This window comes from Salvelinus fontinalis, chromosome 17 (genome assembly GCF_029448725.1).
Source record: "Salvelinus fontinalis isolate EN_2023a chromosome 17, ASM2944872v1, whole genome shotgun sequence".
Lineage (NCBI taxonomy): Eukaryota > Metazoa > Chordata > Actinopteri > Salmoniformes > Salmonidae > Salvelinus > Salvelinus fontinalis.
This window is the reverse complement of record NC_074681.1, coordinates 13,890,341-13,914,163: the sequence shown is the minus strand read 5'-3', so window position 1 is coordinate 13,914,163 and position 23,823 is coordinate 13,890,341. Positions and strand designations below refer to the sequence as shown.

Here is a 23,823-nt window from a genome sequence, read left to right as displayed (position 1 = left end):
CAAAATTAAGAGAGAATAATTCAAGGAATTTGTAAGGAATGTGTTTTGAAATGCACTTATTTTCCATAATAATAACTCAAACCATAGGCCACCATATGGGTTTTCTCTTACTCCCGTCTGTGTTTTAGTAGTTCCCCCATCTTCAGCTCATCCTCCAGCACCTGAACCAAGTCGTTCTCATAGCACTCCTCCTCAACTCCACCAGGGTTCCTGCCACCAACACTATGGAGGTAAATCCAACATTACCAGACTGCAATCTTCTGTATATGATTTTGAGCTTTTATAGAGATTCATACAGCATATCTACAAACTGTGCATACTTCATACCATTACCGTGGTTTAGTGGTCATCTGTGCTGGAAGATCGGAAGTGGGAGAGGAGAACAGTTCATCTGTCTGAGAGTCCATGTTGCTCTCTGATTGACTTCCAGCCTCTGGAGAAGACAAAACACACACAGCTTGAAAATGCTCAGAGGATATGAAAGGTATATTTTCATAAGTCAGAGACACAGTGAGACTATAGTATCACCTGAATTGAGCTCTTTAACCAATGAAGACATGGTGTTGGTGATGGAGTCAGCAGCAACAAGGAGGTCATTTCTCAAGTTCCTCCTGGGGCCTGGAGATAGAACAGAGGCTGGTACATAAGCCTACACACACTGGCATTCCAGAACCTGAGGAGGCTACTGCACTCCTAACTGTAAAGGTGTGTGAGTGTGTGTATTACCCTGAGCGAAGGCCTCCTGCACGTCCCCTCCCACACCCATGAGTGAGTCCTGAGGGGTGTGAGTGGGTGTGGTGCCGGCAGACTCTGCCTGGCTTGGCATGGGGATGGGCCGACTGACTGTGTGGCTGGGAGACAAGCGGGGGGAGCCAGGTCCCTGAGTCTGAAACAGGAAACAGGAAGAATGGGTTTAGTGTGACTAGGTGTCACTTCCTGTCACTGTGTCAGTAGTAGCAGTAGTACACCAGTGCAGTAACAACCAGTGATCATCCACATTGATCTATCTAATGTTTGTGGAGCTATTTCTACACTGAATGACTCAGTTATTAGGACTCTCATTAGCTACAGCAGCTACTCTTCCTGGGGTACACATACATGACGAGGTACAGAACAGTAATAGACAAGAACAACATAAGATATTACATTAAATATAAAATAGGGGCCTCCCGAGTGGTGCAGCGGTCTAAGGCACTACATCACAGTGTTGTGAGTCCTATAGGGCGGCGCACAATTGGCCCAGTGTCGAGCAGTATTAGAGGAGGGTTTGGCCGGGGGTGGCTTTACTTGGCTCATCGTACACTAGCGACTCCTTGTGGCAGGCCGGGCTACTGCGAGCTGACCTCGGTCATCGGTTGAACGGTGTTTCCTCCAACACATTGGTGCAGCTGGCTTCTGGGTTAAGCGAGCGGGTGTTAAGAAGCGCGGCTTGGCGGGTCATATTTTGGAAGACGCATGACTCGACCTTCACCTCAGTTAAATTAGATCTATAGAAAGAGGAGAGGCGCTGTGGTACAATATGTTTTGTATCTGTTTTGTAAAGATAAACATCTGGTGGCAGAGCATTATACAATGACATGGCTCTATACAAAACTAAATCTGTTTTTGGTTTGGGTACCGTGAAGAAACCCATAGTGGCATGTCTGGTGAGGTATGTATGTCTGTTCAAAGTGTATACAAATAGATTATTTAAGTGATTAGCCTTTTTCAACACACAAATGATTCTTAATAAGACTAGAAGAGAAGTCGTCAATTTCTCCTCAACCATGAGACTATCATGCATGTTGTTGATGTTAGCTCAGTTTGTGAAGTTAAGGGTAAGGCTTGTTGCTTTGTTTTGAACCAGCTGCAGCTTTGCTAGGTCTTTCTTTGCTGCACCTGACCATACGGACAGTAATCAAGATCGGACAAGATCAAAGCCTGAACAACTAGTACAGTTGATTTTTGTGTTAAACCCAAAACAAAACAAACCCAAAACAGACATACCTCTACCATCTTCACAATAACTTTGTCAATATGACTTGACCCTGATAACTGACCATCCAATGTTACTCCTAGGAGTTCAGCTGCTTTGAACCAAATACAATGCTTTTGGTTTAAGATGTATGTAAGACCAGTTTATTGTTAATTACCCATTCTGACACTGACTATAACTCCTAAGAGTCTCATTGAGCTCACTGGCTGTAGGTGCTGATGTGTAGAGTGTGTAATCATCAGCATATATAGTAATTTTGGCTTCTTGTAAGTCAAGTGGCAAATCATTTGTAAAAAATAGAGTAGGGTAACGCCCCAAGGCAACTGCCCTGAGGGATACCACACTGTACATATCTGATGTTCGAGAAGCTTCCATTGAAGAATACCCTCGGAGTTCTGTTGGATAAGTAACTCTCCAACCATGTGATGGCAGGTGATGTAAAGCCATAACAAGTGAACTTTTTCAATAACAAATTATGATCAATAACATCAAAGGCTGCACTGAAATCTTACACTACAGCTCCAACTATAATCTTACTATCAGAGTCAGTACAGTACAAGTTGAGTGCACTTCCTTATATGCATACTGAAAGTCAGTAGTTAACTTTAAAAAAAAAATAGCACTGTATTTGTTCAAACACAATTCTCTCCCTCAGTTTACTAAGAACAGGCAGCAAACTGACTGGGCTGCTGTAAGAGACAGCAAATGGTGCTTTACTATTTTTAGGCAGTGGAATTACTTTAGCTTCCTTCCACGCCTGTGGGCACACACTCCTTTAGGCATTGGCGAAAGGTGTAACAGTCCTGACCTATTTATGTTAGTTTTTATGTGTTTATGGTCAGGGCATGTGTTTTGGGTGGGCAGTCTATGTTATCTGTTTCTATGTTGGTTTCGGTTTGCCTGGTATGGCTCTTGATTAGAGGCAGGTGGTTTGCATTTTCCTCTAATCAAGAGTCATATTTAGGTAGGGCATTATCACTGTGTGTTTGTGGGTGATTGTCTCCTGTGATGTCTTCGTTATGTTAGATGTATTCACTTTTGGAGCTGTTTGGCTGTTCGTTCGTTTCGATGTCCGTTCCTGTTCGTGAGTTTACGTTTGTCCATGTAAGTTTATGTTCAGGTTGCGTGTACGTCGTTTTCTTATTTTGTAGTTTGTTGAAAGTGTTTTGTTTGTTTTCGTGTCATCAGTTATCGTTGTAAATAAATAAAGATGGCATATTTCCCAGACTCCGCATTTTGGTCAGAAGATCCTTCTCTCCTCACCTCTTCCGAGGATGAGGAGAGCGACAGCTCTTACAAAAGGGGTGGTAATACAGTCTGCCACCATTCTCAATATTTTCCCATTTAGGTTATTTATACCTGGTGGCTTATCATTATTGATGGATAACAACTGTTTTTCCACCTCTTTCACACAAAATTGTCAAAATCCAAAACAGCAATCATTCTCTTTCATTATTAGATCTTCAATACACAAATATGATGGTTCACTGTTCAATATTGTCATTTCACTTCTCAGTTTGTCCACCTCACCGGTGAAATAGTAATTGAAATGATTGTCTATATCAAAAAGTTTTGTGATAAATGACCCATCAACTTCAATGAACGATTATTTGGGTTTTCTGCCCATAATGTCATTATTTTTATCATTTATTTTGTTATGGTAAAATATACAGTACCAGTCAAAAGTTTGAACACACCTACTACTTTAAGTGTTTTTCTTAATTTTTTACTAATTTCTACATTGTAGAATGATAGTGAATAAATAAAAACTATGAAATTACACATATAGACTCATGTAGTAACCCAAAACATTTAAAACAAATTATATTTTAGATTCTTCAAAGTAGCCACCCTTTGCCTTGATGATAGCTTTGCACACTCTTGACATTCTCTCAACCAGCTTCACCTGGATTGCTGGAATGGGATGGCATATTGCTTCAGAATGCTGTGGTAGCCATACTGGTTAAATGTGCCTTGAAATCTAAATAAATTCTATACAATCTCACCAGCAAAGCACCCCAACACCATCACACCTCCTGCTCCATGCTTTACGGTGGGAACCACATATGCGGAGATCATCCATTCACCTACTCTGCGTCTCACAAAGACACGGCGGTTGGAACCAAACATCTCAAATTTGGACTCATCAGACCAAAAGGACAGATTTCCACCGGTCTAATGTCCATTGCTTGTGTTTCTTGGCCCAAGCAAGTCTCTTTTCTTATTGTTGTCCTTTAGTAGTGGTTTCTTTGCAGCAATTCAAACATGAAGGCCTGATTCACGCAGTCTCCTCTGAAAAGTTGATATTGAGATGTGTCTATTACTTGAACTCTGTGAAGCATTTATTTGGCCTACAATTTCTGAGGCTGGTAACTCTAATGCACTTATCCTCTGCAGCAGAGGTAACTCTGGGTCTTCCTTTCCTGTGGCAGTCCTCATGAGAGCCAGTTTCATCATAGTGCTGCATTGGTTTTTGCGACTGCACTTTCAAAGTTCTTGAAATGTTCGGCATTGACTGACCTTCATGTCTTAAAGTAATGACTAACTGTCGTTTCCCTTTGCTTATTTGAGCTGTTCTTGTGGCCTTGGTCTTTTACAAAATAGGGCTATCTTCTGTATACCACCCCTACCTTGTCACAACACAACTGATTGGCTCAAACACATTAAGAAGGAAATTCCACAAATTAACTTTTAACAAGGCACACTTGTTAATTGAAATGCATTCCAGGTGACTACCTCATGAAGATGGTTGAGAGAATGCCAAGATTGTGCAAAGCTGCCATCAAGGCAAAGGGTGGCTACTATGAAGAATCTAATATATATCTTGATTTGTTTAACACTTTTTTGGTTACTACATGATGATATGTGTTATTTCATAGTTTTCATGTCTTCACTATTATTCTACAATGTAGAAAATTGTACAATGTAGAAAAAAATCTAATTTTTAAAAAGCACTTTTCTCCCCAGTTTCGTGGTATCCAATTGGTAGTTACAATCTTGTCCCATGGCTGCAACTCCTGTACGGACTCGGCAGAGGCAAAGGTCGAGAGCCGTGCGTCCTCTGAAACACAACCCAGCCAAGCTGCATTCCTTCTTGACACACTTCTCGCTTAACCCGGAAGACAGCCGCACCAATGTGACGGAAGAAACACCATACACCTGGCGACAGTACATGTCAGCATGCATTGCACCCAGCCCATCACAGGCGCTAGTGCGTGACAAGAACATCCCTGCTGGCCAAACCCTCCCCTAACCCAGACGATGCTGAGCCAATTGTGCGCCGCCCCATGGGCCTCCCGGTCACGACCGGCTGCGACAGAGCCTGGACTCGAACCAGGATCTCTAGTGGCACAGCTAGCACTGCGATGCAGTGCCTTAGACCACTGCGCCACTCGGGAAGTCCGTGTCCAAGCTTTTGACTGGTACTGTATATAGAGTTGAAGTCGCAAATTTACATATCCTTAGGTTGGAGTCATTAACTCATTTTTCAACCACTCAACAAATTTCTTGTTAACAAACTATAGTTTTGGCAAGTCGGTTAGGACACCTACTGTGTGCATGACACAAGTCATTTTTCAAACAATTGTTTACTTCCAGATAATTTCACTTATAATTCACTGTATCACAATTCCAGTCGGTCAGAAGTTTACATACACTAAGTTGACTGTGCCTTTAAACAGCTTGGAAAATTCCAGAAAATTATGTCATGGCTCTAGAAGCTTCTGTTAGGCTAATTGACATCATTTGAGTCAATTGGAGGTGTACCTGTGCATGTATTTCAAGGCCTACCTTCAAACTCACTGCCTCTTTGCTTGACATCATGGGTTGAAATCAAAAGAAATCAGCTAAGACCTCAGAAAAAAATTGTAGACCTCCACAAGTCTGATTCATCCTTGGGAGCAATTTCAAAACGCCAGAAGGTACCACGTTCATCTGTACAAACAATAGTACGCAAGTATAAACACCATGGGACCACGCAGCCATCATACCGCTCAGGAAGGAGACGTGTTCTGTCTCCTAGAGATGAACGTACTTTGGTGCAAAAAGTGCAAATCAATCCTAGAACAGCAAAGGACCTTGTGAAGATGGAGGAAACAGGTACAGAAGTATCTATATCCACAGTAAAACGAGTCCTCTATCGACATAACCGGAAAGGCCGCTCAGCAAGGAAGAAGCCACTGCTCCAAAACCGCCATTAAAAAAAGCCACACTATATGGTTTGCAACTGCACATGGGGACAAAGATTGTACTTTTTGGAGAAATATCCTCTGGTCTGATGAAACAAAAATAGAACTGTTTGTCCATAATGACCATCGTTATGTTTGGAGGAATAAGGGGGAGGCTTGCAAGCCAAAGAACACCATCCCAACCGTGAAGCACGGGGGTGGCAGCATCATGTTGTGGGGGTGCTTTGCTGCAGGAGGGACTGGTGCACTTCACAAAATAGATGGCATCATGAGGTAGGAACATTATGTGGATATATTGAAGCAACATCTCAAGCTATCAGTCAGGAAGTTAAAGCTTGGTCGCAAATGGGTCTTCCAAATGGAAAATGACTCCAAGCATACTTCCAAAGTTGTGGCAAAATGGCTTAAGGAAAACAAAGTCAAGGTATTGGAGTGGGCATCACAAAGCCCTGACATCAATCGTATAGAACATTTGTGGGCAGAACTAAACAAGCGTGTGCGAGCAAGGGGACCAACAAACCTGACTCAGTTACACCAGCTTTGTCATGAGGAATGGGCCGAAATTCACCCAACTTATTGTGGGAAGCTTGTGGAAGGCTACCTGAAACGTTTGACCCTGTCACGCCCTGGCCTTAGTATTCTTTGTTTCCTTTATTATTTTAGTTAGGTCAGGGTGTGACATGGGGAAGGTATGTGTTTTTTGTATTGTCTAGGGTGGTTGTATGGTTTAGGGGGTTAAGTAGAGTAGATGGGTTAGTGTTTAGTGTAGGTGTCTAGCTGTGTCTATGGTTGCCTGAATGGTTCTCAATCAGAGACAGATGTCATTAATTGTCTCTGATTGGGAGCCATATTTAAGACAACCATAGGCACTAGGTTTATGTGGGTAATTGTCTATGTTGAACGTTTGTTGCTTGTCTGTGCACTTACGTTATTTAGCTTCACGTTTGTTGTTTTGTTTGTTTGTGTATAGTGTTTGTGTTTTTTTCTCTCTTCCAAAATAAAGATGTATTTTTCACACGCTGCGCCTTGGTCCTCTCTCTCTCAAGAAGACGATCGTGACAGACCCAAGTTAAACAATTTAAAGGCAATGCTACCAAATACTAATTGAGTGTATGTAAACTTCTTGTCACGCCCTGGCCTTATTATTCTTTGTTTTCTTGATTATTTTAGTTAGGTCAGGGTGTGACATGGGTAATGTTTATGTTTTGTTGGTTTTTGATGTTTATTTGGTAAAGGGGTTATGGGGTGTAAAATATGGTTTTGTGTTTAGTGTAGATGTCTAGCGTTGTCTATGTTGGTGAGTGATCTAGAAGAGTCTATGGTTGCCTGAATGAGTTCCCAATTAGAGACAGCTGATGTCGGTTGTCTCTGATTGGGAGCCTTATTTAGGGTAGCCATAGGCTCTCATTAATGGTGGGTAATTGTCTATGTCAGAACGTTTGTAGCCTGTCTGTCTATGCACAACGTTTGTAGCTTCACGGTCGTTTTGTTTGTTTGTAATAGTGTTTTTTCGTTCCATGTTCATCTTCGTTTGTTTCATTAAAAGAGAAGATGTATTCTTATCCAGCTGCGCCTTGGTCCTCATTCTCTCCAGTACACGATCGTGACAGAATTACCCACCATAGGACCAAGCGGCATGGAAGGCGGCAACAGGACATACCTACACAGGATCTCTGGAGTTGGGAGGACGAATTGGAAGAAGATCCATGGGCACAACCTGGAGAAGATCGCCTCCCTCGTGAAGAGCTGGAGGCAGCGAAAGCCGAGAGGAGGCGATATGAGGAGGCAGCACGGAGACAAGGCTGGAAGCCCGTGAGTACAACCCAAAAATTTCTTGGGGGGGGCCTTAAAGGGAGTGTGGCGAAGTCAGGTAGGAAACCTGCGCCTACTCCCTGTACTTACCGTGGAGAGCGAGAGTACGGGCAGACACCGTGTTACGCAGTAGAGCGCACGGTGTCTCCTGTACGAGTGCATAGCCCGGTTCGGTACATTGCAGCTCCACGTATCGGCCGGGCTAGACTGAGCGTTGAGCCATATGTCATGAAGCCGGCCCAACGCATCTGGTCACCAGTGCGTCTCCTCGGGCCGGCGTACATGGCACCAGCCTTACGCATGGTGTCCCCGGTTCGCCTACATAGGCCGGTGCGGGTTATTCCACCTCCCCGCACTGGTCAGGCGACGGGGAGCATAGAACCAGGTAAGGTTGGGCAGGCTCGGCGTTCAAGGGAGCCAGTACGCCTGCACGGTCCGGTATTTCCGGCGCCACCTCCCCGCCCCAATCCAGTACCACCAGTGCCTCCTCCACGCACTAGCTATATGGTGCGTGTCTCCAGCCCTTTACCACCAGTGTCTAAACCACGCACCAAGCCTCCTGTGTGTCCCCAGAGTCCTGTGCGTCCTGTTGCTGCTCCCCGCACTAGCCCTGAGATGCGTGTCCCCAGCCCGGTGCCACCAGTCCCGGCACCACGCACCAGGCCTACAGTGCGCCTCAGCCGGCAGGAATCTGCCGTCTGCACAGCATTGACTGAACTGCTCGTCTCCCCAGCGCCATCTGAGCCATCCGTCTCCCCAGCGCCATCTGAGCCATCCGTCTCCCCAGCGCCATCTGAGCCATCCGTCTGCCATGAGCCTGCAAAGCCGCCCGTCTGCCATGAGCCTGCAAAGCCGCCCGTCTGCCATGAGCCCACTGAGCCGTCCGCCAGACAGGAGCCGCTAGAGCCGCCAGCCAGACAGGAGCCGCTAGAGCCGTCCGTCAGACAGGATCTGCCAGAGCCGCCAACCAGACAGGATCTGCCAGAGCCGCCGACCAGACAGGATCTGCCAGAGCCGCCAACCAGACAGGAGCAGCCAGATCAGTCAGCTAGCCATGAGCAGCCAGATCAGTCAGCTAGCCATGAGCAGCCAGATCCGTCAGCTAGCCATGAGCAGCCAGATCCGTCAGCTAGCCATGAGCAGCCAGATCCGTCAGCTAGCCATGAGCAGCCAGATCCGTCAGCTAGCCATGAGCAGCCAGATCCGTCAGCTAGCCATGAGCAGCCAGATCCGTCAGCTAGCCATGAGCAGCCAGATCCGTCAGCTAGCCATGAGCAGCCAGATCCGTCAGCTAGCCATGAGCAGCCAGATCCGTCAGCTAGCCATGAGCAGCCAGATCCGTCAGCTAGCCATGAGCAGCCAGATCCGTCAGCTAGCCATGAGCAGCCAGATCCGTCAGCTAGCCATGAGCAGCCAGATCCGTCAGCTAGCCATGAGCAGCCAGATCCGTCAGCCAGCCATGAGCAGCCAGATCCGTCAGCCAGCCATGAGCAGCCAGATCCGTCAGCCAGCCATGAGCAGCCAGATCCGTCAGCCAGCCATGAGCAGCCAGATCCGTCAGCCAGCCATGAGCAGCCAGATCAGTTAGCCAGCCATGAGCAGCCAGATCTGTCAGCCAGCCATGGGCTGTCCCTCAGTCCGGAGCTGCAGTCCCTCAGTCCGGAGCTGCAGTCCCTCAGTCCGGAGCTGCCATTCCTCAGTCCGGAGCTGCCATTCCTCAGTCCGGAGCTGCCCCTTCCCCTGGTGCTGCCCCTTCCCCTGGTGCTGCCCCTTACCCTGGTGCTGCCCCTTACCCTGGTGCTGCCCCTTACCCTGGTGCTGCCCCTTACCCTAGTACTGCCCCTGATCCTGGTACTGCCCCTGATCCTGGTACTGCCCCTGACCCTGGTACTGCCTCTTACCCTGGTACTGCCCCTTAGTCTGGAACTGCCCCTGAATGCAATGGGGTTAATGTGGAGGGGGGTCGTTTGGAGGAGGCCTAGGAGGTGGTTAGGTACTGTGGTGACGTGGGGACTACGACCAGAGCCGGAGCCGCCACCGTGGAGGGGAGCACACCCAGACCCTCCCCTAGACTGTGTATGGTGCGCCCGGAGTTCGCGCCTCAAGGGGGGGGTTATGTCACGCCCTGGCCTTATTATTCTTTGTTTTCTTGATTATTTTAGTTAGGTCAGGGTGTGACATGGGTAATGTTTATGTTTTGTTGGTTTTTGATGTTTATTTGGTAAAGGGGTTATGGGGTGTAAAATATGGTTTTGTGTTTAGTGTAGATGTCTAGCGTTGTCTATGTTGGTGAGTGATCTAGAAGAGTCTATGGTTGCCTGAATGAGTTCCCAATTAGAGACAGCTGATGTCGGTTGTCTCTGATTGGGAGCCTTATTTAGGGTAGCCATAGGCTCTCATTAATGGTGGGTAATTGTCTATGTCAGAACGTTTGTAGCCTGTCTGTCTATGCACAACGTTTGTAGCTTCACGGTCGTTTTGTTGTTTTGTTTGTTTGTAATAGTGTTTTTTCGTTCCATGTTCATCTTCGTTCGTTTCATTAAAAGAGAAGATGTATTCTTATCCAGCTGCGCCTTGGTCCTCATTCTCTCCAGTACACGATCGTGACACTTCTGACCCACTGGGAATGTGATGAAAGAAATAAACGCTGAAATAAATCATTCTCTCTACTATTATTCTGACATTTCACATTCTTAAAATAAAGTGGTGATCCTGACTGATCTAGACAGGAATTCTTTCCTGGGATTAAATGTCAGGAATTGTGAAACTCAGTTTAAATGTATTTGGCTAAGGTGTATGTAAACTTCCGACTTCAACTGTACATATTTAGTCACAATATTTCTCAATTGACAGTATATAAACCAATCAGATTTATAATGTTATAAGACCCAGTAATGGAGCAAAAATTGCTAAAGTTCAGGCTAATAGAATTTTCTGCTGAAAAAGCTGTTATGTTAAGCATGTTTATCCAAAAACACATCCATGGTTGGTGAGCAACAAACATTGAGCACGTGCCATAATGCATTTTAGGTCCATTTAGCAGCACTTTACATTAAGTCAATATTATTTAAATATCTAACATGCTGTTAGTTCATCTGACTGCTGCATTTTCAGTTCCCATGAGAACTGATCAAATATTGTCAGCAAAACCACAAACCTCACATTCAGAAGTTTCTTTGTAAGAAGCATTAGTTATTTTAGGTTTCACTGACAAACTTACAGCTTGCTTCCTTTCCTCCTCCTGTTGAGAAAAACGTTATTCATGTACTGTCCCAAAAGCACAATAGTATAATCATTCAATGAAGACAATTTCTTTCATATGTAAAAACTTATTGGGATTTCCCCCCATATAGTAGGCTTTAGCAAGTCTGATTCTAGCATGGTTATGCTAGGTGGGGCTAACTGGATTAGCATTGATCCCTTCATTGGAGTAATTAGATTGATAACCTTACCACTTAAATCAGTACAGTAAGCAGTTTATGTAAGGCTTCTTAAACCATTTCTCCATTGACTGTTGTTGTGTCTGACTGAATTGTGTCCTATATCCAGTTTTATTATGTGAGTTATGTTGTTTGTATGTTGTCAGTGGTCATAACATATGATCAAAACATTGTGTCCTTAGTAGAATGACCAGTAGAATGTCTGGAAAAGGTTATATCTCAAACATTTTAACATGAAGAAACTGTGGAACACAAACACATTTTTTGTAAAGAGGCGTATGGGTTATGGTAAGAAGATGAGAAAGGAAGACTTGTCAAAACAGAGTAACTCAGGATTTACTGAAGATATGGAAAATTCCTTATGATGAAGCCCAGTGAGATTTGAAGAAGTGCTCTCTCTAGTGGTGGGATAATGAAAAGTGTGTTGGATTTTCTACCCTTCTCATTAGCAGGCCTACATTACAGTAGAAATGAAACTGTATGGCTTCTCACGCACCTTCAGCAGCAGCATCAGCTGCTCCAGCTGTACCATGAGTTCCCTGCGACTCTCCTGCAGAGCAGACATCCTCTGCTCCAGCTCATCTTTGCGTTGCCTGGTAGAGGAAAAACAACCATAATAAACTCAGCAAAAAAAGAAATGTCCCTTTTTCAGGACCCTGTCTTTCAAAGATATTTCGTAAAAATCCAAAACTTCACAGATCTTCATTGTAAAGGGTTTAAACCCCGTTTCCCATGCTTGTTCAATGAACCATAAACAATTAATGAACATGTACCCATGGAATGGTCATTAAGACACTAACAGCTTACAGACGGGAGGCAATTAAGGTCACAGTTATGAAAACTTAGGACACTAAAGAGGCCTTTCTACTGACTCTGAAAAACACCAAAAGAAAGATGCCCAGGGTCCCTGCTCATCTGCGTGAACGTGCCTTAGGTCTGCTGGAAGGAGGCATGAGCACTGCAGATGTGGCCAGGGCAATAAATTGCAGTGTCTGTACTGTGAGACGCCTAAGACAGTGCTACAGGGAGACAGGACGGACAGCTGGTTGTCCTCGCAGTGGCAGAGCACGTGTAACAACACCTGCACAGGATCGGTACATCCGAACATCACACCTGTGGGACAGGTACAGGATGGCAACAACAACTACCTGAGTTACACCAGGAACGCACAATCCCTCCATCAGTGTTCAGACTGTCTACAAGACTGTCAGATTGTCTACAGGCTGAGAGAGGCTGGACTGAGGGCTTGTAGGCCTGTTGTAAAGGCAGGTCCTCACCAGACATCACCGGCAACAACGTTGCCTATGGGCACAAACCCACCATCGCTGGACCAGACAGGACTGGCAAAAAGTACTCTTCACTGACAACTCGTGGTTTTGTCTCACCAGGGGTGATGGTCGGATTCGCGTTTATTGTCGAAGGAATGAGCATTACACCGAGGCCTGTAGTCTGGAGCAGGATCGATTTGGAGGTGGAGGGTCCGTCATGGTCTGAGGCGGTGTGTCACAGCGTCATCGGACTGAGCTTGTTGTCATTGCAGGCAATCTCAACGCTGTGCGTTACAGTGAAGACATCCTCCCTCATGTGGTACCCTTCCTGCAGGCTCATCCTGACATGACCCCCCCAGCATGACAACGCCTCCAGCCATACTGCTTGTGCGTTCCTGGTGTAACTCGGGTAGTTGTTGTTGCCATCCTGTACCTGTCCTGTACCTGTCTTGCAAGACAGGAATGTCAGTGTTCTGCCATGGCTAGTGAAGAGCCCGGATCTCAATCCCATTGAGCACATCTGGGACCTGTGGGATCGGAGGGTGAGGGCTAGGGCCATTCCCCCCAGAAATGTCCGGGAACTTGCAGATGCCTCGGTGGAAGAGTGAGGTAATATCTCACAGCAAGAACTGGCACATCTGGTGCAGTCCATGAGGTTGAGAGGCACTGCAGTACTTAATGCATCTGGTGGCCACACCAGATACTGACTGTTACTTTTGATTTTGACCCTCCCTTTGTTCAGGGACACATTATTCAATTTCTGTTAATCACATGTCTGTGGAACTCGTTCAGTTTATGTCTCAGTTGTTGAATCTTAAGTTTGCTGAAAATAAACACAGTTGACAGTGAGAGGACGTTTCTTTTTTTGCTGAGTTTATATACGCATTTAATTGTCTATTTAAATGGTCAGATTGTTTGGTAGAAAAATTTGAGATGGGTCTACCTGAGAAGCCGTAGCTCGGCCAGCAGAGTGGGGTTCTGTTGGGACGTGCATGTGGGAGGCTGGGAGGCCTGCTCGTGCTGCACTCTCAGACGCTGGATCTCCTGCAAGATCTCTCTGTGACACACACAAACACAGGCCAGTTGAAGCTAGTATGTCATATATGTAGGCTTTCTGAAGTAGTTTTGTTTGTGTGATTTAGATGGTGTGATGGATTACAGGGGGGTCTACCAGCTAGCTTGACGACATTAAGACTTGAGTTGCTTTTGTATTTTTCTGGTACTACCATGCAAACAGGGCTACAGCCCTTTGTCACATTAAGTACCACATTAAATAACCTATCACATTCCTTTCATGTAATTTGGCACGATGGCAGGGCTGGAAAGAATAGGTGAACAGAGAGAGAAAAGCAAATTCAGATGGAAACCATCCCTGACCTGTTTTTGCTCTCTAGCTCAGCAATAAGCTGCCTCTGCTGCTTGTTGGCATCCAGAGAGAAAAAGATGTCGTTGGGGACCCTCTGCTGCTGTTGCTGTAAGACACATGACATTATCATTACACACAGGGACACATACCATTATCATTACAAATGGGGACATTATGACATCATCGTTACACAGGGACACATGACACCATCATTACCCACAGAGACATGACATTATCATTACACACAGAGATGTATGACACTATCAGTACGCACAGAGACATGACATTATCATTACACACAGAGACACATTACATTATCTACAGTACTGAGGTCATCTGACTGATGTTATTTCCTTATACACTACTACATAGCACTGACATAAGCAGCCACAGCGAACACAGATAGGTCAAGATTACAGGCACAAGCTTTTCCTGAATGGATAACCTGACTAAGGAAAACAGGCATTTGGAACAAATATGTATTCGTGCTGAGCACATGTCAGGATGCTATTCATGGTATTTTCTCCCACTATGACCTCAGATAGCATGTGTGTCTCACCGCGGAGGCTGCGTCAGAGGCCAGTCTAGCAGTGTAGCGGGCGACGAGACTGTGCTCTTCCTCCTGGTGGGAACTGCTCTCCAGCAAACTAATCAACAGGTGGAGAGAGGAGGGGAGACAGTCATCTGTCATCTACATATCTACTGCAGTGAGGTAACTAGACACACAGACACAAAATACTGCTGCCAAATATAGAGTAGTTCTGTACTTACTTACATTACTGTACATCAATTTCAAATGATAATTGGAACAGTATCTGTATGATTGGTTAGTTAATTATAATGTATTTACATGCAAACACTGGAGAGTAGTTTGTATTGACTCCCATGTCAATTGTTGATGCTATTTACAGATAAAACTATAAAAAGGGTCTCGGCTGCACATTTTTGGGACAAAATCACAGCCATTTTGCTGAAGCCTTATAGCAGCTACATACCAATGCGCGTGTGCATGCGCACGCGCACACGCACACACACTATAAGCACCAAGGAACAACATTCAGCTTATACAAATGCTAAGGAAAGTTACATGCAGTTGAATCTAAGTATTTTCCATCTGCAGAAAGATCTCTAAGATGATGCTACTACAGAGTCCACAGAGGCGGAGCGAAGCAGGAGAGAAGAGCAGGAAGGACCCAAGCATATGATTCCTACTAATCTTAGCACCATCACGAAATAGTCCTTTCAGATGGCTACTTCAGTAAATGGTCAGTAGCTTCCATGTGATAATTTTGTAAAGGTCTGAGTTTCCTTTCAGAGAAATTAACAACATTACGGGTAGAAATAGTTGAGATTTATCATACAGCATTTATTGAAACTCATAAAGACGCATTAAAGTCCAAGAAACAAAATCCAATCAAAGTATTTACTGTAACAGTCCAAGATGTTATAATAAAGGACAAACATAAACACAGATATTCTCTACAAATAACTGAATACTGCCACAGCAAAGTCTAATCTGTCATCATAAGCACATTAAAATGACAATTCTAGGGCAAGAAACTAGGTTTTTACTATATGAAGAGCAAAAGAAATGCAACTTTGTACAGTCCTGTAACAACTTCATGAGCAAAATAGCGTTAATTTAGCCTTCAAAACCTATTGCTTAGTAACAGCTGGTGAAAGCAGTACAGTTTATGAAAAGTGTTTAGCTACATTACTGTATGCCAACTTTTAAAAGACAAGTCAATGGTTTGTGAATGCACATACAGTGGCTTGCGAAAGCATTCACCTCCTTGGCATTTTTCCTATTTTGTTGCCTTACAACATGGAATTAAAATGAATATTTTGTGGGTTTGTATCATTTTATTTACACATGTGTCACGCCCTGACCTTAGTATTCTATGTTTTCTGTATTATTTTGGTCAGGTCAGGGTGTGACGAGGGTGGATATGATTGTTTTGTATTGTCTAGGGTTTTTGTTTGTCTAGGTGTGTGTGTGTAGTCTAGGCATATGTAGGTCTATGGTGGCCTAGATTGGTTGCCAATCAGAGGCAGCTGTTCATCGTTGTCTCTGATTGGGGATCCTATTTAGGTTGCCATTTTTGGTTTGTGGGTTATTGTCTATGTGATGTTGCATGTCTGCACGCAGTGTTTATAGCGGTCACGTTCGTTTTCTATTAGTTTGTTCAGTATATTTCTTTATTAAAAGAAGTATATATTTTAATCACGCTGCGCCTTGGTCTCCTCTCTACGACGGTTGTGACAACAAGCTTACCACTTTGAAGATGCAAAATATTATTTATTGTGAAACATACAAGAAACAAGACAAAAAAACAGAACTTGAGTGTGCATAACTATTCAGCCCCCCACCCTTTGCAGCATTTACAGCTGCACGTCTTTTGGGGTATGTCTCTATAAGCTTGGCATATCTAGCCACTGGGATTTTTGCCCATTCTTCAAGGCAAAACTGCTCCAGCTCCTTTAAGTTGGATGGGTTCGGCTGGTGTACAGCAATCTTTAAGTCATACCACAGATTTTCAATTGGATTGGGCTTTGACTAGGCTATTCCAAGACCTTTAAATGTTTCCCCTTAAATCACTCAAGTGTTGCTTTCGCATTATCCTTAGGGTCATTTTCCTGCTGGAAGGTGAACCTCTGTCCCAGTCTCAAATCTCTGGAAAACTGAAACAGGTTTCCCTCAAGATGTTCCCTGTATTTAGCTCCATCATTCCTTCATTTCTGACCAATTTCCCAGTCCCTGTCGATGAAAAACATCCCCACAGCAGGACGCTGGCACTACCATGCTTCACTGTGGGGATGGTGTTCTCGGGGTAATGAGAGGTGTTGGGTTTGAGCCAGACATAGCGTTTTCCATAATGGCCAAAAAGCTACATTTTTGTCTTATCTGACCAGAGTACCTTCTTCTATATGGTTGGAGAGTCTCCCACAAGCCTTTTGGTAAACACCAAAAGGTTATTTTTTTTCCAAAAAAGCTATGGATTTTTTCCTGGCCACTTTTCTGTAAAGCCCAGCTCTGTGGAGTGTACAGCTTAAATTGGTCCTATGGACAGATACTCCAATCTCCACTGTAGAGCTTTGCAGCTCCTTCAGGGTTATCATTGGTCTCTTTGTTGCCTCTCTGATTAATGCCCTCCATGCCTGGTCTGTGAGTTTTGGTGGGCGGCCCTCTCTTGGAAGGTTATAATAATGGATTTAATGGTGCTCCGTGGGATGTTCAAAGTTTCAGATATTTTTTTTATAACCCAACCCTGATCTGTACTTCTCCACAACTTTGTCCCTGATCTGTTTGGAGAGCTCCTTGCTCTTCATGGTGCCGCTTGCTTAGTGGTGCCCCTTGCTTAGTGGTATACTCAGATCATGTGACAGATCATGTGACAGATTGCACACAGGTTGACTTTATTTAACTAATTATGTGACTTCTGAAGGTAATTGGTTGCACCAGATCTTATTTAGGGGCTTCATAGCAAAGGGGGTGAATACATACTGTGGCAAAGAAGGGGGTCGAGTGATAAATGGCAGATATGTGAGAGCAGAACTAATAAACGGGCTCTGCCCGATCACTAAAATGGCCACCCCGATCAGAACTACAGATCACAAAATGGCCGACTGCCAAAACTACAAGTCCCAGAAGCAAGTGGAACCCTCAGAAGGTGGAGCCAACACACGAATAAAGGGTCAAGAAAAACCAGGAAGTGAAGTGAGGGCTGGAAAGATCTGTGAACCATAGAGAAAGAGACAATAGATATTGGCTGGATTTACTGTGTATGAGCTGGACTGTTTTGGACTTACCTGTTGGCGTTTGGACCTGGACCTACTGAGAACCCGATTCGTGTACCGAACCCTGCTATCCTTGACCTTGCCTACGACCTGGGTGGACCAGGACGGAGAGACAAACACACAGGTACTGTCCTGTTCGAAAGAACTCTCATTCTGGGGTAATTTGGTGACAGTTTCCCACTTAATTTGTGACAAATGCTCATAACCTTGAAGAGGTTTGCCACAATACTTATGCACAACTTTACTTTTTTGATTTTTTTCAACAAGTTATTTTTTAAATTTCACCTCACCAATTTGGACTATTTTGTGTATGTTCATTACATGAAATCCAAATAAAAACCTATTTAAATTACAGGTTGTAATGCAACAAAATAGGAAAAACGCCAAGGGGATGAATACTTTTGGAAGGCACTGTACTTCCTTTATTCAGTTTGATGTGAGTAGTGTATGGAGTGTTAATGCTTGTAGCTAAATTAAAAAAAGGGAGAACAGTGCCAGGGGTGGTGTAAATACTGTGTGAATACTCTAGCTAGTAGTTCCCACTGTGTTTACTTTACAGACAGAGGAATCCAGACTAACCATGACGTGGGGTTGTTTTGCATGAGATTCACATACAGCCCAATGACAACATGTTCATCAGCCAGTCTATCTGCCACATCAAGGCTGTAGTTTAACCTGGAACAGTGTAGGGTTTCAGAACACAAATGACACACATGATGAGAATAGGGAGGGGAAGAGAGTACTGGGCAAGCACAGGTCTGGAGAGAGCAATATGCCTTGTCTGTCATTGAATGAGTCAAAAGATGAAAACAAAGCTGTGTTAAGCTATCCCTTTGGGATACGTCTGTTGAATTCTCCTGTGAAACAAATACTATAGAAATGAATGTGATACTGAACCTGTACTGCATTTTCAAATAATCTACAGTACACAGACAGAAAAAATAGGCATTTATATCTTGTATCATAATCTCCTTATGGGAATTTGATCTAAATAGTCAGTGTTTGTGTTTTCAACAGTGAAAGTATTGTAAGTAAATGAATGTCAAAACTTTAATATGTCATTGGTTTGACATTTAGAAAAATTCCCAAGTAACCTATAGCTCCAAGATGCAAAGCCTAGTCATGCACTAACTGCCACTCTGTCTAATAAGGCTAATGATTTCAATAAGCATTTCAAGATTGAATGAGTGATTTTTGCTAAGTACTGTTTGTTTACTACAGACTCCCAAGACCAAAACCCAACGTTAACCACGTTGTCAACAGCCCTGAAATGCCAGAAGAGAACATGCCACCATTCAAACTCTACTAATCATCACATCCACGCAAGGTACTATGGATCAGCATGATTAGGGCTGTGGCGGTCATGACATTTTGTCAGCCAGTGATTGTCAAGCAAATAACTGTCGGTCTCATGGTAATTGACCGTTAATTAAGATAAACACATTTAGCATCTTCTGTCTTCCACGCATAGCCTACAAGCCACTGATGCTGACCTTTGGAACATCTACATTTTTAAAAGTAAAAAACAATCCATGTAATATAGCCTACACCATCACAATAAATCTATTATTCATTTTAGAGAGGTCTAAAGAAACATCATATGAAGAAAATGTAGTTTGCCTGTGATAATAAAGTATCACTCTTTGAGAATAACTTTTCCAGACGGGAGATGCGCATCACTTCGCAGTGGCATCTTTTTTCCTTTTGGAAAATATTCTGTTATATTACATGTTTTTTTTACTATAAAATAGGTGTCTTGACTGTGATAAGGGCTGGGGAAATAAGAGCGTCTTGTCTGCTAAATTAACAAAACAAGGCTATGCCATTGCACGGTCACAGGCTTCTTCTACAAGCAAGCGCCCCTGCTGAGGTTACTGCCTTTTTGAAGATTGTGTTCAAGATATAATATAACTAGTTGATATCAAGGATTCATTAAAAAATGTATTTTAAATGGCACTTGCTTTTTTATTGACTGAATATATATATATATGGAGCAATTTAGCAATTAGGATTTGATATTTGTAATGGTCATGATCAATTTGGCATCGTCGAGCACTATTGGCATAGGCCTATATATAGATAAATGCGGACATATTTCTTTCCAGTGCAGGCCTTGAGTTCTAAAAATATATAATTTTTTAAAATTCAAATACTTGAACAGTCAAACAATGTCAAAGCCCATCCCTAGAAGGTACATATCTTTACAAACCTGGCTCTATGAATGGGGTCCGTGTTTAAACCAATGTAGCCTTTGTCTCATCAAGCGCAGGTACAGTTCCTATATGTAGAGATGGAGGACTCACTGATGCCAGAAAACTATGTGTGTAACTTCTCCTGTAACTTTCCTTGGTTCTACCTGGATCGCTCAGTCAAATCAAATGTTATTGGTCACATACACATATTTAGCAGATGTTATTGTGGGTGTAGCAAAATGCTTGTGTTCCTAGCTCCAAAAGTGCAGTGATATCTAACAATTCACAACAATACACACAAATCTAAAGTATGTGTGTGCGTGTGTATCTACCGTGTACTTATATTATTCCTGAGTCCAAAGCTGACATTACGAGCCAGCAAAACAGAAAATAAAATAATTTACAAGTATGTAAAAAGGACTGTAGTTGTATGTCAATCATTGTAAAAAATGACAGAGTGATTAAGTACATGTTCAGTATACTGAGAACAGAAAAAAGGAACTTGAGAGACTCAAAGCTAATATTAGTGACTTGTAGCAGTTAGTTTAATTCTCCCAGGTAATGTGGGATGCCTATGAAAAGTATTGTAATAGATACTCTACCCTAATGAACGGTTAATGGTCTTTACTATGCATGCACCATCTAGCATATTTCAGATATATCCTTGAGTATCACTTTGTAAACACATAGGAAATCAGAAGAGTGACTGGTTCCACTGCAGTGTATGCTCTATAATGACTATGTCTGCATTTGAAGAAGCACCATATTCCCTACAATAGAGCACTACTTTAGACCAGTCCTGGCCATGGTCAAAAGTAATGCACTATATACTGTAGGGAATAGCATGCCATTTCATCCCCAGCCTCTATCCATTTAAATTAGTTCACGTACGCATTTGAGCTACCTGTCACGCCCTGATCTGTTTCACCTGTCCTTGTGCTTGTCTCCACCCCCCTCCAGGTGTCGCCCATCTCTCCCACTTATCTCTGGGTATTTATACCTGTGTTTTCTGTCTGTCTGTGCCAGTTCATCTTGTTTGTCAAGTTTACCAGCATTTGTCCTGTCAGCTTCTGTCTTTCCCAGCCTATATTTTTCTCGTCCTCCTGGTTGTTGAACCTTGCCTGTCCTGACCCTGTACCCGCCCGCCTGACCACTCTGCCTGACCCTGACCCTGCCTGCCGTCCTGTACCTTTGCTCCACCTCTGGATTACTGAACTCTGCCTGTCCCTGACCCTGAGCCTGCCTGCCGTCCTGTACATTTGCTCCACCTCTGGATTACTGAACTGTGCCTGTCCCTGACCCTGAGCCTGCCTGCCGTCCTGTACATTTGCTCCACCTCTGGATTACTGAACTCTGCCTTTCCCTGACCCTGAGCCTGCCTGCCGTCCTGTACCTTTGCTCCACCTCTGGATTACTGAACTCTGCCTGTCCCTGACCCTGAGCCTGCCTGCCGTCCTGTACATTTGCTCCACCTCTGGATTACTGAACTCTGCCTGTCCCTGAGCCTGCCTGCCGTCCTGTACATTTGCTCCACCTCTGGATTACTGAACTCTGCCTGTCCCTGACCCTGAGCCTGCCTGCCGTCCTGTACCTTTGGTCCTACTCTGGATTATCGACCCATGCCTGCCTTGACCTGTCGTTTGCCTGCCCCTGTTACAATAAACATTGTTACTTCACACAGTCTGCACTTGGTCTTACCTTGATCCCTGATACCACCAAACCATTCTCCAAGGCAGTACGCCCGCTTGGGTCACTTACCCCCTTCCTTTCAACAGATCTGAAGCAGCCCTAGCCAACGTTTTTTTTCTGCTCAACTTCATTATTCTTGGTACTATAAGGCAGCTATTTACACCAGACAAAAGAGTGATACAACACAAACCTCCACAAATTAGCTGCATACATCCAAACATTTTAGGAAAATAAAGATTGGTTAGTAGGATTCATACTGACGTGTGGATTTTAAGGGGGCTTAGAAGTGTTCATTTTCATGACAAATATGTACAGTTAGGTAACCTAACTTGATTCTGTCTTTGAAAACTCAGCATACCAGGCATTATTGCAGTCTTTCTGACTGATATATCAGATACTCACTTCTTAGTGGAGTAAGGGTTCCCTGATGTGGGCATGGAGTGGGAGAGCATGAAGTCATTGGTGCTATTCATTGGTCTGGGAGGCCTGTAGTGCAGGAGACAAACATGATCATGTTCAAACAGCCATCATCATATGGAAGAAAAGCAACTGTTGCATAACTGTGTGTGTTTGTCTGTGTGTGCGTGCATCGAGATCTCAGAGGGCCGAAAGAGCATTGAATGGGGCTAGGGAGTCGGGACACAATAGCTGCAGTTTCTGATTGTGACAGGTCACAAAGAATGTGTGCTGCGTGTGGATTTCCTCCTCACTCATCCGAAGGTCATTAACTCCTCATAATCTTATTGTTTACATGACCTAAAAAGGTATTCACATGTGGCGCAAAGGAGGGATGGGATAATTGATGCAGAAACCTGTAGTGAACTGCACACAAGTTGGTTGTGCTAAAATGAAGGTGTCACTTTGAGGAACTACAGGGCATAGTATTTAAGGATTGACCCTGGAGGATCAACATGATCCGATTAAACAGCAGACAAAAGAACATGGCACTAGCTACTAGTAATATAATACACTACCTTCTATAGAACTTGAATTGATCTAATTAAAAGGAATAGCTACATATTCTAGCAAGTATTCAAAGCAAACTTACCAAGTATCTCTATTTTCCAGCAAGAAAAGAACAAAGAGATTTGTTACAATCACCCATGCATGCACTACAACGTCTACAGTGAGTGGTACAACTGAATTCACTTTCACATGAAAATAATATACGTAGGTGTCAAAATCAACATTTGTCTCAGATTCTCAGCCTTTAGAATGCATTGCCACTCTTCCACACTACAGCTTAGACATCTGACTAGGGTTGCAGAATTCTGGGAACTTTCAATAAATTCCCTGGTTTTCCAGAAATCCTGGTTGGAGGCTTACATTTCCTGCTTATTCTCTCCTGATTCCGGGTATCTTCCAACAGGGATTTCGGGAAAACCAGGACATTTATTGAAAGTTCCCGGGATTAGCAACCCTACATATGACTTGGTTTAGCTGTTAAGGGTTGGAAAAGTAATGCATCAAAGAGATACTGTAGCACTACAAGACCGTGGCTTCATATTGTCATTGTTCATTTCCAGAACACAAAGAAAAATGGAGAAAAGATTAAACATCTGTTTTACCAATTGTGGTTATTACTTTGGGGATACGGGGCTGTAGTATGGGTTTATGGGATGGATCTGAAATTGACTGGAATTTAAAAGGATGACTGTGGTCTTGAATACAAGTGATACTGTATGAATAGAATAACCCCATACTTACACAATGTGGGCTAGGTTCAGAGGTTTTTCTGGCATGTCAGGAAACATGGGGTGTAAAGGTTCTCTGCTGGATGCACAGCTCAGTGACTTGCTGAGAGCATTAGATAACTTCTTAGCAGGCGATTTCTGGGAGAAACACAAACATAATCTATGTATGATTTCAGAGGGCAAGAAGAGGTACTTAAAACAGAGTAATTACGTTCAAAATATTATATAGGATTAGATGCCATTGACCAAAATGTCACAGCACATACAGTACAATCCATATCTAAAAGGCATTTCTCCACTGCCTATCCATATCATTTAAATGTATCTGGCCACATGTAGAACATCAGAGATCAAGGGAAATACACTGCATGTAATATTCCTTGCCACAGGTGAGGGAATCAA

The 23,823-nt window shown here is 43.6% G+C and overlaps 1 protein-coding gene and 1 long non-coding RNA gene across 6 annotated transcripts in view; one reads left to right on the top strand and one right to left on the bottom strand.

Annotated features, from left to right (window-relative positions):
* Window positions 1–23,823, bottom strand: part of LOC129813737 (dystrobrevin alpha-like) — a 43,857-nt gene that overhangs the window by 3,685 nt on the left and 16,349 nt on the right. Inside the window, exons 9-19 of one of the 4 annotated variants that reach the window (XM_055866211.1) lie at window positions 23,435–23,559; window positions 22,130–22,213; window positions 14,608–14,695; window positions 14,060–14,154; window positions 13,626–13,739; window positions 11,911–12,007; window positions 11,195–11,215; window positions 727–886; window positions 529–618; window positions 334–433; window positions 83–222 (exon numbers count right to left, since the gene is read on the bottom strand). In XM_055866211.1, coding sequence (XP_055722186.1) covers window positions 108–222; window positions 334–433; window positions 529–618; window positions 727–886; window positions 11,195–11,215; window positions 11,911–12,007; window positions 13,626–13,739; window positions 14,060–14,154; window positions 14,608–14,695; window positions 22,130–22,213; window positions 23,435–23,559 — 1,089 coding nt within the window. In that variant the 3' untranslated portion in view covers window positions 83–107. Of the gene's footprint in view, window positions 1–82; window positions 223–327; window positions 434–528; window positions 619–726; window positions 887–11,194; window positions 11,216–11,910; window positions 12,008–13,625; window positions 13,740–14,059; window positions 14,155–14,607; window positions 14,696–22,129; window positions 22,214–23,434; window positions 23,560–23,823 lie in introns of those variants that run through there. The other 3 variants (XM_055866210.1, XM_055866213.1, XM_055866212.1) reach the window with 3 other exon arrangements.
* On the top strand, window positions 152–21,714 carry LOC129813738 (uncharacterized). 2 transcript variants are annotated; one of them, XR_008753189.1, is made up of 6 exons: window positions 152–230; window positions 14,077–14,156; window positions 14,590–14,760; window positions 15,169–15,313; window positions 19,068–19,173; window positions 20,999–21,714. It is a non-coding gene; the product is annotated as an uncharacterized LOC129813738 (long non-coding RNA). The 2 variants fall into 2 exon arrangements; XR_008753188.1 differs by lacking the exons at window positions 152–230; window positions 14,077–14,156; window positions 14,590–14,760; window positions 15,169–15,313 and adding an exon at window positions 17,238–17,970.